Source organism: Sus scrofa, chromosome 18, assembly GCF_000003025.6.
Source record: "Sus scrofa isolate TJ Tabasco breed Duroc chromosome 18, Sscrofa11.1, whole genome shotgun sequence".
Classification (NCBI taxonomy): domain Eukaryota; kingdom Metazoa; phylum Chordata; class Mammalia; order Artiodactyla; family Suidae; genus Sus; species Sus scrofa.
In genome coordinates, this window is record NC_010460.4 from 19,678,054 (window position 1) to 19,694,672 (window position 16,619).

At 55.6% G+C, this 16,619-nt stretch overlaps 2 protein-coding genes across 9 annotated transcripts in view; one reads left to right on the forward strand and one right to left on the reverse strand.

The window, feature by feature from the left end:
• Positions 324-13,101, reverse strand: IRF5 (interferon regulatory factor 5). 8 transcript variants are annotated; one of them, XM_021078960.1, is made up of 10 exons: positions 12,347-12,685; positions 9,579-10,828; positions 6,915-7,120; positions 3,839-4,028; positions 3,410-3,474; positions 2,917-2,950; positions 2,480-2,749; positions 1,861-2,253; positions 1,654-1,772; positions 324-1,476 (listed from the first exon to the last, which is right to left on the reverse strand). In XM_021078960.1, exons 2-10 carry the CDS (start codon positions 9,616-9,618, stop codon positions 1,231-1,233), a joined length of 1,563 nt encoding a protein of 520 aa, XP_020934619.1. In that variant the 5' UTR covers positions 9,619-10,828; positions 12,347-12,685; the 3' UTR covers positions 324-1,230. The 8 variants fall into 8 exon arrangements, with proteins under 8 accessions (XP_020934619.1, XP_020934622.1, XP_020934621.1 ...); XM_021078963.1 differs by lacking the exons at positions 9,579-10,828; positions 12,347-12,685 and adding an exon at positions 12,709-13,101; XM_021078962.1 differs by lacking the exons at positions 9,579-10,828; positions 12,347-12,685 and adding an exon at positions 12,709-13,085 and having other exon boundaries at positions 324-1,509.
• KCP (kielin/chordin-like protein) overlaps positions 11,058-16,619 on the forward strand; it is a 52,531-nt gene continuing 46,969 nt past the window's right edge. The window contains exon 1 of the mRNA XM_013990798.1: positions 11,058-11,139. The gene's annotated coding sequence lies outside the window, so the exon portion shown is untranslated. The remainder of the gene's footprint in view (positions 11,140-16,619) is intronic.

The following is a 16,619-nucleotide window of genomic DNA, read 5'->3' on the forward strand; positions in this document are numbered from 1 at the left end:
AATGCAATTTCTTTCACAATTAAATGGTAAGGAGGTAAAACTTCTCTAAATGTCTTCAGTTTTTAAACTCCAGATATTTGATAAAAATTAATGAGATGTAAGGATATTGTAGTTTTGAGTTTTTGGAGCTATCTTTGTCTTTTAGAGCTATATGCTGAAATATATATCTTCCATAATAAGATAACAGCAGAATTCTTCAGGTCAGAAAGTTATATCTATAAGCCAGATTCAAACAGTGAGCTAGCAGTTTATATGCATTGTCCCAGGATATTTAATAGCATATGACTATACATAAGGATAACAGGTGATAATGGTCCTTAGTTGAAATCCAGCCATTCCTTTTTTTATTATTATTACCATTTCTTATGGGAAAATTGATTTGGGCAGGGTTTTAGACTCTGCACACATTTAAAAATCCACACCCTTGCTTCAGCTAGCTTCCTCCTGGAAAGCAAAGCCGGACAGCTGAGTGCTTATAAAGGCCCCATGACTCATCCGCCTGGAAGGCAGGCCCTCCCTGTGTCAAGGGCTCCAGGGATGGAGGGCAGGTGATGGGAGAAAGAGGGCCAGCTGACATGAGGCATAAGTCTGGTAGAACCGCATGGGAGCAACTGGGATTGGAAAAGAAAGCTGAGTCTGTTTTTAACATTTATTAATCCAAAAAATACATAAAATTCCACTTTCTGCCCCAGGTTCTTGGACTCTCAAGGAGGTAGCTGCTAGCCTTAAGTACCTGGTATAATACCTAAGTGCTCATATCTATCTCTGGAGGGAGAAAGATGAAGCGAGGCTTAAACTAGGGAACCCCAAAGTCAGGCCTGTGCCCTGCAAAGGACCTGCCAGGGAGACCTGATCCAGAGCACTTGGTTCTTTTTGCCAGAAGAAATGGGGGCAGCCACAAGAATGGGCCACTCTGGGGCAGCTCCCTCTGTGTGGCTAGGCCCCCCAGGGTTCCTGGGTGAGTTTCTTCCCTCCTCACTGGTGCTAATGGCTGAGTTCTGCCACAGCCAGCCCAGCACAGCCAGGAAGACAGAGCCCTCAAAGCAAAACGCTTCTCCCAGCTTCTGAGGAGAAACGAACTCGGGCCTCTTTCCCTCTTCATGGCCCAAATCCACTTTCAGGAGACCCAGAGATTGGACCCTGCTGCTCATCAGGTGCCCATGGGGGCTGTCGCACCTCCTCCTCAGTCTGCACAGCCACCCGGGAAGCCTGGGCCAGTCTACAGCCTCATTACTGCATGCTGACTGGATGCATGGGCCAGGGCCCCTGGCCAGCGCTGAGGCCTGGCACAGGAGGGGCTTGGGCCATGGGTTGCATCTGCTGCTGGGACTGCCAGATGTGATGGAGCTCCTTGAACTGTTCGACCATGCGGTCTTTGAGGTCTGGGTTTGAGATCTGTAGCCGGATACTATCAGCTGACCAAGAAAGCTCCCCTGAGAACATCTCCAGAAGCAGTCGAGCTGCAACGGGCACCACCTGGGGGGCAGAGGAGACGGGACAGGGAGAGCCCTGGCAGGACTGTTGAATCCAGTTGTGCACGAGGGTATCCACCAGGGGGCAGGTGGGCTGCATCCACTCTACCCACAGAGCCCTGCTCCACTCCGCCCAAGAGTCAAACCAAAGCAGAGTTGAGGGGTGGGAGATGGGGTATACCTGTACAGTGATGAGCTTCTTCTCTCGGGGTTTGCAGTCAGGCCACTCCTCCCCAAAGCAGAAGAAGATCTCAAACGGTGGTGGGGTGTTGGTCTGGCCCTTCTGGAACAGGATGAGCTCTGCATGGAGATCAAGACCTTTAGTCAGAGGCTGGCACCTTGCCCCTTTGGAAAGGAGGCCAAGAGGAACATGATGTGGGGCCCTCACCGTTGAGAAAATGCTCCAGGCTGAAGAGCTTGGTCTTGACCTCCCGCTGGATGGGATTGGGGTGCGAGCCATGGGCTGAGGCGCAGGGCCCGCTCCAGAACACCTTGCACTGGCACAAGCGGATAGCATACAGATCCTGGCCTTGTAGCTGGAGGATGAGCCCACGGTCCAAGACATCCAGCAACTGGTTGGTGTAAAAGCGCTGCTTGTCGCTGGGGATGTCCTCAGGGCTAGGGAAGCGCACTTGCTCCAGGCTCACGGGGCCGAAGAGCTCCACCTGCTCCTGGGTGGCCTCCAGCTGGCTGTAGAAGAGCCGGCAGCCATGGGGGTTGCTGATGGTGAGGGCCCGGGGTGGCCGCCCACGGTACTGGAACTTGATCTCCAGGTCGGTCACTGTGGGGCAGAGGGGCAGGCCCACCCCACCCATGAGCCCCACGTCTCCCCCTTCGGCAGCCCACCGACTTTCTCTGTCCAATCTGCCAGCGACCAGGCTGTGGTCAGCACCCGCCCCTTCCTTCCCCGATCCAGAGACCGACGTGGGTGTTTTTGTTCTTCCCCTCACCATCCTCCACCTGCCCAAAACTGCTTCCCCCTGCCCATCCCACTGGTGGGTCCTTACAAGGCAGCATGTGGGGGCTGATCAGCAGGTCGGGCAGGAGTTGCTCGCTTGCAGGGGGCAGACTGGCAGCCAGGGGCCCAGGCTGCGGGTTTGGCAGGACCTCAGAGAGCAGCTCCCCAAAGTCAGGAGGGTTGCCAGGGGCAGGGCCCAGGAGGCTGGGGTCTGGAGCAGGGGGCCCCAGCACCACAGGAGGCTGGAGAGTAGGTGGCCACTTGACATCCTCTTTGGGTAAAGAATAGGGTGCCATGTGGGGGCCGGGCTGCACTGCTTCTGCAGAAGGTGGGAACCAACAAAGCTTTAATGCCACTTCTAGGAGCTGCTTCCCAGCCCCACCTACTCCCCGCCCTGGGCCTCCCTTCAGCCTCCTCCCAGGTACCTCTGGTACCCGAAGCTCCTCCTTATAATAGACCCCCAGCCACACCACCTCCCAGCCCCACCTGTGAGGCTCAGGCTTGGTAACATCCTCTGGAGCTGAAGAGAAGACAAAGCAAAGGAGGAGGCGGGCAGGGAGAGAAGGGAGGACAGGTTATTAAATTGACCTGATGCCAAAGAATTAACACATGAAACTTACAAGGCAATAATTCCCTGGTCCTCAGCTTGGCTGAGGCCAGCCCCTGCCTCCAGACCCAGCTCTGCCATCCCAAGCACATCGGTAAGCTCTCAGTGCCCCGGTTTCCACTTTCTGCAGGTGGTAATACCTGCTGAGCCTCAACTGCTGTGAGGGTCAGACCACGTGTGAGCATGTTTTATACTAACAAAGTGCCAGGGGGATTCAAGGTGGTGCCTTTGTTCCCAGCCTCAGCATCCCAAGGGGAGACAGCTCTCTTGAATCAGCAGCAGGGCTCCCAAAGAACAGGCTACCGGGTCCTACAGCAGAGCAGAGCCGCAGGGAACACCCTAGCAAGGCCCACCGCATCCGTGCCGGCTCACCTCTTCTTCCTCCTCCTCCTCCTCCTCCCCTGGCCCGAGACAGTAATCCTCACTGGGCTGCGACTCTGCGGGGCGAGGGAGAGGAAGGAAAGACAGCAAGGCAGTCAGGGCTCCATGTGGCAGCTCCTGCTATGGCTTCTCCCCTGCCCAGAGCTGCCCAAACACAGAGTAAAAGGAGACAGCCATCAGGAATCACTAGGGTCTCCCCCCTCCCCCGACCCTGTGACCCCACACCACTCAGCTCCCTGGGCCACCCGGCCTGCACTCACTAAGCCAAGAGCCAAGAACCGGGATGGGCTGAGAAAGACAAGTCCATTCCCGGCCTCACCAATGACCCAGTCCTGGGAGCTCTGGGCGTTATGACCGAGAGGCATGACCCTGACCACTGCGCAGCCTCCTAGGTGGCCCACACAGGGCCAGGCAGGATACCTGCGGGAGCGGGGCCATTGGAGCAGACCTCGTAGATCTTGTAGGGCTGAGGCGGCATGTCCCGGGGCCCGTCATAGATGAGGCGAAAGTCCCGGCTCTTGTTGAGGGCACAGCGCAGATTGGCCTTCCACTTGGCCGGATCGGCCTCGTCCACCCCCTCAGTGTACTTCCCTGTCTCCTTGGCCCAGGCCTAGGGCAGGAAGACAAGACAGGCGACCACAGAGAACCTTGCCCCTCATCCAGGCCCCAGCCCCTCCTGGCCGGTGAGTCGCTGCCACGCAGTGAGACCTTCAGTGTCTGCAAGGTGAGAGGTGGGAGGCCAGTCCCTTGGGGCTCCAGCAAGTTAAAGCAAATCTAGGGGTTTTGAAAGGCCTCCCATGGTGTTCCTGTTGTGGCTCAGCAGAAACAAACCCAACTAGCATCCATGAGGACTTGGGTTTGATCCCTGGCCCCACTCAGTGGGTTAAAGGACCTGGTGTTGCCATGAGCTGTGGTGTAGGTTGCAGACATGGCTTGGATCTGGCGTTGCTGTGTAGGCCGGTGGCTGTAGCTCTGATTGGACCCCTAACCTGGGAACTTCCATATGCTGCAGGTGCAGCCCTTAAAAGCAAAGAAAGAAAAGAAGGAGTTCCCGTCTTGGCGCGGTAGTTAACGAATCTGACTAGGAACCATGAGGTTGCAGGTTCGATCCCTGGCCTTGCTCAGTGGGTTAAGGATCTGGTGTTGCCGTGAGCTGTGGTGTAGGTCGCAGACGCGGCTTGGATCTGATGTTGATTCGACCTCTGGCCTGGGAACCTCCATATGCCGCGGGAGCCGCCCTAGACAAGGCAAAAAAAAGAAAGAAAGAAAAGAGGAGTTCCCGTCATGGTGCAACGGAGATGATTCCGACTAGGAACCATGAGGTTTCAGGCTGGATCCCTGGCCTCACTCAGTGGGTTAAGGATCTGATGTTGCCATGAGCTGTGGTGTAGGTCGAGGACACGGCCTGGATCTGGCATTGCTTTGGCTGTGGTGGGCCAGCAGCTGTAGCTCTGATTAGACCCTAAACCTGGGAACCTCTATATGCCACGGGTGTGGTCCTAAAAAGCAAAAAAAAAAAAAAAAAGCAAAAGAAAGAAAGGCATCACATCCACTGGTCCTGAGGCAGTAAATGAGGTACAATCTCTAAGGAGATGGGGTAACATGGCAGGTAAAAGCATGGAATCTGGAGCAGAACTGGGTTTGAATCCAGAATCTGCCACCACCAGCTGAGTTCCCCAGGAGCGTGTCTCTTTGCATCCCTTTGTTTGGTCTCCCCATCAGTGCCTACCTCACAGTGTGGTGGTGAAGACTCAGGGCTGATGCCCCCTAAGCTCTCAGAACTGGGTCTGCCCTTAGGATGAGCGCTGCACACTTCAGCTGTTGGTACTGTTACTTTGGAAGGCAATTTTGTTGATAGTAGGATTACAAGCGTTTCTACCCTTTAACCTAGTGACTGGACTTCTGGGGATTTATCCTACAGATACAGAAACACCCACACAAAATTTTGCACATACAAATTTATACTGTTTATTAAAGAAAAAGACCCAAATAATCTAAATGGCCATCCATGGGGGCTGGTTAAATTATGGTCAATCAAAAGAATGGAATACTGGGTAGGAAGGGAAAAAAAGGAATCTTTTGATATACGGCCATGTCATGATCCTCAAGAAATATGAGGTGCAGAAGAGTATGTAACCAACTACCATTTTCATCAAAAGTGGAGGGAAAATAGGTACATATTTGCTTGTATATGTGCAGAAATACAAGAAATGCAAAGATAAACAAGAAGCTGAAAATACTAATTGCCTAAGAATGGGGGCGGGTGGCTGGGAGACACAGTCTCCCACCAGGAAGGCTTTTTGCTCTTTAGCATTTTAGCCTTTTAAAAATTTTTTTGTTGTTTTTTTGTCTTTTTAGGGAAGGGGTTGGGGTTTTTTGTTTGTTTGTCTTTTTAGGGAAGGGGCAGGTTTTGTTTTGTTTTTGTCTTTTTAGGGAAGGGGCACCCTTCAACACATGTTGAATTGTGTGACCACATTACCCATTCAAGCATAGGAAATAGATTTGAAATGTACATATCAAGTCCAAAGACGAAGAAACATGTAGCCAGAGCTTTAAAAATGAGTGTTCTCTTTGACCCAGAAATGTTTAACAGTAAGAACTAACTCCAAAGGAAATCATTTAAGACGTGCAAAGGGTAAGGATTTGGAAGGCGTCCACGGCAATGTGGTCTTCAACACCAATGTGCTCAAAGCAACTCGAGGTGTCCAAACCCTGGAACTGGGTGACTAAACTATGCTGGCCCCTCCAACGGAACACTCTGGTCACTAAATGTGCTGTGGCATTTACTGGAGAGGAAACCTGGTCCTGAGGCTGGGTGGGACATGCAGGTTATACAATGGAATATTTGGTTTGAGTCCATGTTTGCACTTCATATACATACAGATGCAGAAAACTGAAAATATAAGCAAAAAATATTCATAGTAGTTACCTCATAGTATTAAGATTATGGGGGAATTCTGCGGTCTTCTTTTTTTTAGCTTTTTAGGGCCCCACCTGTGGCATATGGAAGTTCCCAGGCCAGGGGTCCAATCGGAGCTGCAGCTGCCAGCCTACACCACAGCCACAGCAATGCCAGATCCAGTCCACGTCTGAGACCTATACCACAGCTCATGACAACGCCAGATCCATAACCCACTGAGTGAGGCCAGGGATTGAACCTGCATCCTCATGGTTACCTGTTGGCTTCATTACTGCTGAGCCACAGCGGGAACTCCCCTGTGGTCTTTTAGCATGTGTACACCAAATGTGCTGCCTGATGAGAATGACACAAGGACAAGCAGGAGGAGAAGTTACAGGAAGTTCTCCTGGGGGCTCTTCCGTCCTCACCTTGCTCTGGGAGGTTAGAAAGGTCTGTGTTCTATGGTGATGCCTGCAGCTCCTTAGCCCCGGCCTGCAGCAAGGCAGCTAGAGAGCGGCCAGTCTGAGAGATAGAGGGAGCCCTCTCATAGGGAGGGTGGGCCTCCCAGATCCCAGTGGTACCCTGTCCAGGGCTTACCTTGAAGATGGTGTTATCTCCGTCCTGGCTGGGGCCGTGTCGCGTGGCGTGGCGCCAGGGGATGTAGAAGAATTTCCTCTCCCCATTGACCCACTGAAGCCCTGGGTACTGGCAGCTGTTCACCTGGGCCACCAGCCAGGGCTTGAGCCGCACGCGGCGGGGCGGAGGGAGGGCGGCGGGGGCGGGCTGGTTCATGGCCAAGGGGGCTGTGGGAGAGAGCAGAGGGGGGTTATCAGCAGACATGCAGCTGGCTGCGCCCTGTGGCAGGGGCTGTGGGGACAATCAGGGGACCGAGCCTTGGGCTGTCAGGACTTTCCCTTCCTCCCAGCCCTGGTGGCTGAAGCCTCTCTCATCCATCCAGGTGCTCAAGTCAGTCCCCTTCAACCATCAGCTTTGCTGTCGCAGCGGCTCTTTGTCTGGGCTTTGTGTTTGGGGAGAAGAAGGAGGGCGTACAGTTGTGATGGATGCTCTGAGCCCCACCCAGACGCCCTGCACAGCACAGAGCTGCCCATACCCAAAGAACCGCCCTCAGCTGCCTCCCTCTGGGGCCAGGCCCATCCCCCCACTCTAGAGGGACAGCCCTGAACCAGTGGGTGACTGGCACACAGGAACAAAAGGCCAGTCCCCTTGCCTGCGGTGGAGTAAAAGCGTGCTCCAGGCTCCTCGTGGGTTCAGGCTGAAGCTGATCTCCAGCCAATTCCACATCCTGGCTTAGCTTGCTTCCTGCCCCTGCTGCTCCCCCCACCGCTCCTCCCAGAACCCCCTCTGCAGGCGGCCTTCTAGGAAACCGGGCTAAGACCAAGGCAGAACCCATGAGTCAGGGAGGGTTTCCACACCCAGCTCCCAGAACTTCCCTTCTTCCTTTGCTTCCCTCAGGGATGAAGCTTTCGGGACCTGGGCATCTTGAGAGAAATCCCATCACTCAGCTGTGTCCACCTCTTACATCGATGGCAAGGACAGTGGCCACCAAACTCAGAACACACCCTTTTAAAGCCATTGATTTCCTACGCTCTGGGTCCTCCCACAAACCCTGCATTCATTTCGCACTTAGTAAGCACCTTATCTTTAGCAGAGGCAGGGTCCTCACCCGAGCCGGTGCCATCCCCCTGAGGCCGATGGGCCACATGGAACCCCTCCTCCTTCCCTTCACCTGCCAGCCCCTCTCTGGCCCCAGGACTGAAATTTCTCCTCACTGTCCTGAGCCTCCTCCTTCCTGCTCTACTCCTGGGTGGTCTCCCCCTGCCCTTGGCCTTAACCTGTGGGCGTGGGGTCAGAGATATGACCAAGCCGTCATATACCCCAACCTGAGACTCAGAGAGGACTCTGTCTTGGCAAGGAAGGAACAAAGGGCTGAGTCACAATGAGAAATCAGGCTTCCTCTCACCCGGGGCTCTAGTTTCTGAGTACCTGTGAGCAGGTGGGCATGCAAGCATCTGTGTAAGAGCACACACACTGCCCCGGGACCATGCTTCTCTCCCACTTCCTTGGTACCTCTGTCCCCAGCAGAAGATACTCTACCAAATGAAGAGAGGGAGTTGTGGCCAGGAGGGTGGCGTAGGGATGGGGTGGGCCAGGGTCTTTCCCAGAGGCCATGCTTCCTGGAACAAGGGCACCAACACGTGCCCTCAGGTGGACCCCCCAGCCCTCACACTCCCCTTTCCGTATGACCATGGGCTGCCCTGAACTCTTCCCATGGAGATGCATGGTTTGGGGCTCTTACTCTGCCTCGTAGCACCTGTTCCCATCTTATTTACCTTCCAGGTGGGCAGGCAACCTCTTTAAGGGCAGGAACGCCTCCTGCTCTTCCTTCTTTCTCAGTCCCCTCCCGGGCACCCTGCCATTTGCTGGACCAAAGTAGGACTTAAGAAATACCAGCTAGGGGAGCTCCCATCATGGCACAGCAGAAACAAATCCGACTAGGAACCATGAGGTTGTGGGTTCCATCCCTGGCCCCGCTCAGTGGGTTAAGGATCTGGCGTTGCCATGAGCCGTGGTGTAGGTCGCGGATGTGGCTCAGATCTGACGTTGCTGTGGCTGTGGTGTAGGCCGGCAGCTTGTAGCTCTGATTGGACCCCTAGCCTGGGAACTTCCACATGCCTCAGGTGCAGCCCTAAAAAGACAGAAAGAAAAAAAGAAAAAAAAAAAAGAAAGAAAGAAATACCAGGTAGATGTTGGAAGCATCTGTCCTCCAGCTGTTTATCCCTGCCTGCCTTCCCCTCCTCCATCCAGCCCTGCTCTCCCCGGGATCCTCCTCTGACTCAAAGAGGATGAGACCAGACCCAAGAGGAAGGCTGCTGGGGCTGTAACGCAGGTGAGGGTCCAAGACGGCAGACCTTTCAGGGAAGGAATGCCTGAAGGAAATGGGGGATCTGTGTCGGTGAAGTTAACACTCAGTGGGGTGGGGGTGAGAGGTACCACCATGTGACAAACAGACTGCTGAGACAGACTAGACCCAGGGTGAAGAACTTTCTAACAGTTAAAGCCACCCAACCACAGCCAGGACTGCTGCTGGGCGCTACGGCTTCTGGGAGTACACAAGCCCTGGTGGGCTTCCTGGCCTGGACAAACACACACATAAACATCCCCCTCCCGCCTCCTCCTTCCAGGCCTGCTTTGGCCTGGAGCACCAAGGCTCAGTTTCCCCTGAAATTCCCTGCACAGTACCTTTTTGGGTTGCGGTGACTAAGTGCCACCTCCATGCCATGAAGCAGTCTCATCAGCAGGCCTCTCCTCAGACCAGTGCCCAGCGCTGGACCAGGACGGGGCAGCGGGGGGCTGTGGGGGGAGCGCCCAGCCCTGCCCCCCAGGCCTCAGAAGATGGGTGGCTCGGTTCCCCTTTCTGCACTAGCCTCCACCCAGCCCCAGGGGAAATGAAAGTGGCCAGACCGGACAACTCAGAAACCTGACTCACTGTGAGCTGGGGGAGGGAGGGGATCACATTTGGGTCCCCAGACCAAATGCGCCATCTCTCACCCGGTAGCCCATCCCCCAACCCCAAGCCCACTGGTGGGGTTCACAGCCCTGGAGAGCCTCAACCACCATGTTTGTATGTGTAGCCCCCTTCCCCTCCCAAAGGCCTGGGTGCCTAGAATAGAGGGGTGACCGTCACCAGTAGCAGGTCATCCTAAGAGAAGATACACAGAGGAAGGCTCTTGCGACACAGAGGGAAAGGCAAGCTTCCCTGGTGACCCCTCAATACGTGGTCAGGCCCGCAGCTGTGCCAAATGTGGTACAGCTGGGAGGCCAGAGAGATTGGCTCCTCCGCCCCGGGCAAGGAGGAAGTCTGGGTGGGTCCACTGCCTGGCCCGGTCCAGCACTGCTCCTCAACACAAAGGTTTTGAAATTATAACTCTGAGTTCTTGACAGCAGGTGCAGCCCCTTCAAGCAGCACAGGGACAGGCTCTGGAGAGGCCCTCCCACGGCAAGCCCGGCAAGGGCCAAGAGAGGGTCTGTCCAGCACACCACAGAAGAGTCTTCAGCTGCAGGGCGTTTGCCTGCATCCAGATGCCCCAGATCCAGGCTCAGCATCAATGCCCCAAGGAGGCTTCCTCCCGCCTGGGGATGGGCTGAGATGGTCTGATTCAGACTTTCAGTGCCAGGAGTTCCGAGTTTCAGTGCCTTTGTGCTCCATCACTCCTTTCTCTTGAGATAGAAGCAGTTGCCCAGATTCCCAGGGGATCCCAGAAGCCAAGGCACAGCCCTCAGAAAGTCCATCTTACACCCTCTGACGGCCTCTGGGAGGAGGATCTGATTTTCCATCAGAGGGCAGGCTGGTCAGGGGGTCTACCCAGACTCCTTGACCACGGAGCAGGTCTTGGCTACCGACCTAGCCCTGTGGATTTGAGCCTTGGAAAGCCGGCAGTACAAGTTTCCACTCCACTGAAACATCCGAGGAAGTGTGGCCTGCTGAGGACCTGAAGAAGCGCCCATGAGTGAAGGGGTAGCCCGGGAGCCTGGTGCACTGTGGGCACCAGGGATCCCTAGGGGAGGAAGCTCTGCAGCCCCCAATCACGGACGAAGCAGCAAGCCCTTGCACCTCTGAGCCATCTCCCTGCAAACGCCACACCAAGCTCCTGAGAAGGCAGGGGCTTCCCTGCGCCGGGCCGGACCCTAAGCCCCGCCCCGCCAGGTGAATTGACCACACCCTGAGAACTAGCTGAGGCTCTGGGGCGGCGGTAGCAGCAGGAAGACGCTTCTCTCGGCTTCCTCTCGGCGGCACGGCGAGGTAAGACCAAGGTGCAAGGGGGAAAACCCCAAAATAGGGCCTTTGGGTAAAAAGGGTGCTTTCCTTGCCCTGCTGGAAGCCCCCGCGCCCTCTGCTCTGGCCGCTCCTCGCGAGGGCCTCTAGCTCTCGACATCTGCCCCGCCTGCGGCCTCACTTGTGCTGGTCACTCGTCCTCGCTCTGGGTGAGCCGGGAGCCCACGCCAGGCCCTGCCCTCCGGACCGCCCCCGCAGGTGCCGCCCCTGGCGGCTTGCGGGTGCCTCCAGAGCCAGCCCACGTAACCCGCCTGGGGCGCTGGCAGAGGGTCTGCCTCTTGGACCGCTCCTCCGGCTGGTGGCGCCCCCGCCCTCGTCTCCTCTCTGCTACGCACAGGGTGGCAGCGAGGCCAGGAAAGTCCCCCAGCCCCAGCCCCAGCTCCAGCTCCTGGGTACCGGATCCCGCCCCTCTGGGGTCCCAGAGACAACCGCACCGGGGGCGGGCGCGGTGTTCGGCATCAGCTCTCTCACATCATCGCCACTCTAGTCTCACTTTCCCTCCACTTTTAGACTCTTAATTTTTTCGTTTCTAAATTTGAGTGAAAGACGTAAAGAAACTAAGAAGTAATGCGCCGGTGGTTCTTCTTCTCAGCTAGGAGGGTCAGCGCCTCCTTTTCTCGGTCACAAGTCAAAAGACGGCCGCTGCCTCTGCCTGACACCATCTTCCTACACACTCTCTGCCCGAATTCCTGCCATGGGCCTTAAGATCCTAGGAGGGTGAACCCTTTTTAAACCTCATTCTCTTACCCGAAAGGATGAGGGGTGCCCGGGGAAGAGGGATCCGAGCGCGCAGAAAGGGGGAATCGGGGCTCGTTCCTCCATGGCCGAAGCCGGGCGCCACGGTGCTACCCATTCTTGGCGATGGCGAGATGAAGGGAGGGAAGCAGCAGAGCTGGCGCCTCTGGCAGTGGTGCCGACTCCGCCGCCCGTGCCTCCGACTCCCCGGACGAAGGCTACTGGTGCGGGGCACCCCACACTGATCAGGATTTAGGGATAAACTTGGAGGCCGCCAGAACGACGGGGCACGCTCTGCCCTAGGCGTCCCCGCGAGCTTGGGCGCCAGGTGGAGCTGGACGCTGACCCCTCCCGCAAGCCCGCCTGGTTCCAGTCCCCCACCTGCCGCCAGCAGGTGCCCCGCGGGCGGGGAGAGGAGAGTGCGGCGGCCAGGACATACCTGTCTGCGGTACGCCCGCGTGGTTGCGCCCGGGAGCACGGGCCAGGCGCTGGGGCCGAGCTTCGCCCTCCTGGAGCTGCGCTTGTCCAACCACCCGCCCGGCACTTCCGCATCACCCGCCCCCGCCCCTGGGCCGCGGCCGCGGAGTCTCCGTGCGCGCGGGCAGCGCCCCGCCCTGCCCCGCGGAGCCGCCCTGGGGTCCCTGCGTAGACCCAGAGACCGAGGAACCGGGCTGAGCTGGCCCCCCTGCAGCCAAGGGCCTCCGGGGAGACGCCCGGCAGCGCGGTGGCCTGGAGCGTCCACTGGGGTCCTTCAACAATCTTGAACCATAAAATAGTCATTCGACAATCCCAGCTCCTTACCCGACCCTGCCACAAGTGCTCTGCGGGGCCCAGGAGCATCCCAGTCAGTCACTCTGGTAGCTCAAGATCCGGACAGATACTGGCCGTCAACCGAGTCATGTACGATCTCGGTGGGCGAACTGGCAGACCGTCCTCAGCCCTGGCTTCCCCCTACCTCCGCTCCCTTCCACGCCTCTTCGGAGGGTGGCCCAGCGCTCAGCCACTGGCATTCAGACCACCCTCTCCTAGACATGCCTGCAGGCCGGCATCCTGTCCCTTTAGAATCCTCAATCTTTGCACCTGCCTGACCCAGTTCCCCTCTCTGGTCGCCTCTGGGGCCTCTCGGGATCAGCGCCTTGGTCGCTTGTCCCACCTCTTCACTTACGGCTGTCTTGACCATCCATCTGCCGTTCTGAAGGTTTTTTTCGGTTCCCTAAGTGGGCCTCGCTCACTGGCCTCAACCTTCACACATCCTGTTCCCTGTCCCCAAGCAGTCTCTGCTTGGGAACTCCTACTTGTCTTCACATTTTGTTTCGGCTTCACCTCCGGAAAGCTCACCTTGACTGCCTTTCTTAGGTCTGGTTTCCGGGCTCTGCAGCCCATCCTTGCTGGTTTTCACTTAGGATTTTAATGTCTGATTCCCCCTAGAATCAGGTCACACATGGGCCATTCCTGTCTTTTCATTTTCTGTTTTCCACGGAAATTTTTTTTTTTTCTTTTTGTCTTTTTGCTATTTCTTGGGCTGTTCCTGCGGCATATGGAGATTCCCAGGCTAGGGGTCTAATCAGAGCTGTAGCTGCCGGCCTACGCCAGAGCCACAGCAATGCGGGATCTGAGCCTCGTCTGCAACCTACACCACAGCTCAGGGCAACACCGGATCCTTAACCCACTTAGCAAGGGCAGGGATCTAACCCTCAACCTCGTGGTTCCTAGTCGGATTCGTTAACCACTGCGCCACAACAGGAACTCCCCATGGTAAATTTTTAAATGAAATATTTTTGCTTTTTTTGGGGGGGGGGAGGCCTCTTCCATGGCATGTGGAGGTTCCTAGGCTAGGGGTCCAATAGGAGCTGTAGCTTCCAGCCTATACCACAGCCACAGCAATGCAGGATCCAAGCTGCATCTTCAACCTACACCACAGCTCATGGCAACGCCGGATCCTTAATCCACTGAGCAAGGCCAGGGATCGAACCTGCAACCTCATGGACCTTAGTCAGGTTCGTTGACCGCTGAGCCACAAAGGGAACTCCATAAAAATATTTTTAAATGAAGGAGATTTACAGGTCAATTGATTAAATTGTAGGTAGAAACTAAAACATGTAAGTTCTAGAGAGTCTTATTTGCCCTTTAAAGTTTAAAGGCTGTATTTTTAACCAGTACAGCCTGTTAGTTAGTTGATGAATCAGAACATTGACCTTCCCCTCCCCTCTCCATCCTCGCAGAAGTACCTAGGCTGGTCTTTCCCGTGATCCGTATCATCACTCACCTGTTGTCTTTTTTCTTCTCTTGCGTCTCTCTCCCGCTCCCCCACTCTTCTTGCAGCCCTAATATAAGAGGGAAATATAATTACATATAAGTATTCTATTATCGGTATCTACTGAATAGTTCACTATTTTATCTTTTTCAGTTGTCAAGTGTGACTGCAGAAAAGATAGGGAGATTGATTTGTATTTCTTTCTTTAAAAATGAAACTGCTATTTCATTGAAAGTGGTTCCTCTCAAAATATGAATCTCTTTTACGGGACGTCAGTTGTGGTTAATAGAAAGTATTCTGTGTTGGACTAGAGAATATACCTGGAGCAATAGTCGAGAAGAGCCTTCTTTTATTGTTAAATGCCTCCCCCCACACACACCCAGTGTGGGGAAGCTCTAGACTAGGATTCTGCCCCCTGCCCCCTGCGCTCAGCTGAGGGCTTCTACCCCTAACATCTCTGAATTTTGGCAAGAACCACGCTGGGGGCGGGGGGGGGGTGTAGAAGAGGCACTGTCCTTGAACTTGCATCTACCTTTGCTGCATTCAAGCTCCGCAACCTTAGGCAGGTCCTGTGAATCTTGTTCCCTGCGGTAAAAGGAGGGCGACTTCACTGAGCTTGCAGCATTGGGGCATTGGTGTGAGGCTCCAGGGAGAGGGGCTGTGCAGGGGCTCAGCTTGGGTCCTGCCTTCCCTGGACTAGGGGTACCTGAGCCAAGAATCGCTCTGGGCCAGAGACATGACCTACAGAGGAGGGGGCAGGGGGCAGAGAGCATCACTCAGGCTTTTCCAGATTTCAAGGATTGCCTTGCTTCTGGATGCTGTCTTAGGGCGAAGCCCTAGCAAAGGGGACATGAGGCTCCATCCGCCCCCCACGTGATCACTCCCAGTTCCCCACAGTGGGGCAGAGGCCCACAAGGAGCAGGGAGACTTGATCTCCATGGCCCCAGGAGCCTCAGCTGAGATGTGCGGCCAGCCCTCTTGTTCCCAACAGTGAGACAGCACCGGTGCCCACTTCCCCTGGCTGGGGCATCAGATTGAGGGTGTGGTGAGAGGCCTGATTCCGGTAGAAGCCAGGGTGCGTGTGTATGTGTGTGCATGTGGGTGGGGGAGCCACGTCACCAAAGGGAACCGAAAGAAGCCCCATGTGAGTGGCGGGGAGAGACAACGGAGATCCAGCAGCTGCACCAGACTCCCTCCCAGCTCTGGCTCTGCCCCTTCAAAGCAGGCCTGGGCCGGTCACAGCTGCCTCTGTCCCCAACCCTCCTTTCCAGGAGCCCCATCCCCTCGGTCCGGGCTGTCGAGGTTCCCTAGGCTGGCCTGTGCCTCGAATGCCTGGATTTCTGGGGACATGTTGGCGAGACACTGGGCTCTGGAATCCAGCAGGGCTGAGTCACACCCTGGCTGTACCACTTGGAAATTGCGTGACCTTGAGCAAACCTCACACTCCCTTGGAACCCCCATTTCCCACCTGTAATACAAGAGTGATGACATCACTGTCACAGATGGGCTCAGAGACCTAAATTCAACAACTGCTCAGGGAACATCCCGTACGTGCCAGGAAAAAGTGTCGAATAAAAGTCAGCTTTGTCTAGGAGTTTCCTCCATGGAGCAGCTCAGGTTGCTGCGGAGGTGTGGGTTCCGTCCCCCATGCGGCGCAGTGGAATTCCCATCATGGCTCTGTGGTTAATGAATCCGATTACGAACATGAGGTTGCGGGTTCGATCCCTGGCCTCCCTTAGTGGGTTAAGGATCCGGCGTTGCCCTGAGCTGTGGTGTAGGTTACAGACGCGACTCAGATCCCGAGTTGCTGTGGCTGTGGTGTAGGCCAGCGGCTGCAGCTCCGATTGGACCCCTAGCCTGGGAACCTCCATTTGCCGTGAGAGCGGCCTTAGAAAAAGGCAAAAAGACCAAAAAAAACAAAACAAACCAAAAAAAGATCTAGCATTGTCTTAGCTGTGGCTCCGTTTCAATCCCTGGCCTGGGAACTTCCACACTCTGTGGGTGCGGCCATAAAAAAGGGGAAGAAAAGTCAACTTTCTCTGAACACAGCTGCCCTCCTGGAGCTTCCATTCTATGGGATGAGGTAGAAAGTACACGCTTCAGTAGCAAATGGGGGGGTACAACTCATGGGTCGTCCAACAGGCTGAGCAGAGGCCCCTCAGGATCTAACTTAGGGTTTAATACAGCCACTCTGGCTCCTATCTGTAAAGTGTATAAGACTGCATCTGACATGTGAAAGTGGCAGCTTTATTACCGATGCCCAGGACGCCACAGCCGAGGCTTCTTCCTTCCCCTTTCTCACTAGATGCTGCCTCCTCAGAGCGTTCTGGGCTGTAAGCTGGAAGTCCCTCGCTTGGCCAGCACTGCCACCCAGACACCTCTAGAGCTCACATTCCGCCCCCGACCCTAATCTGCACTCTTTCGATCTCCACAAATGACCCAAGGCCCAGGAAGCTAG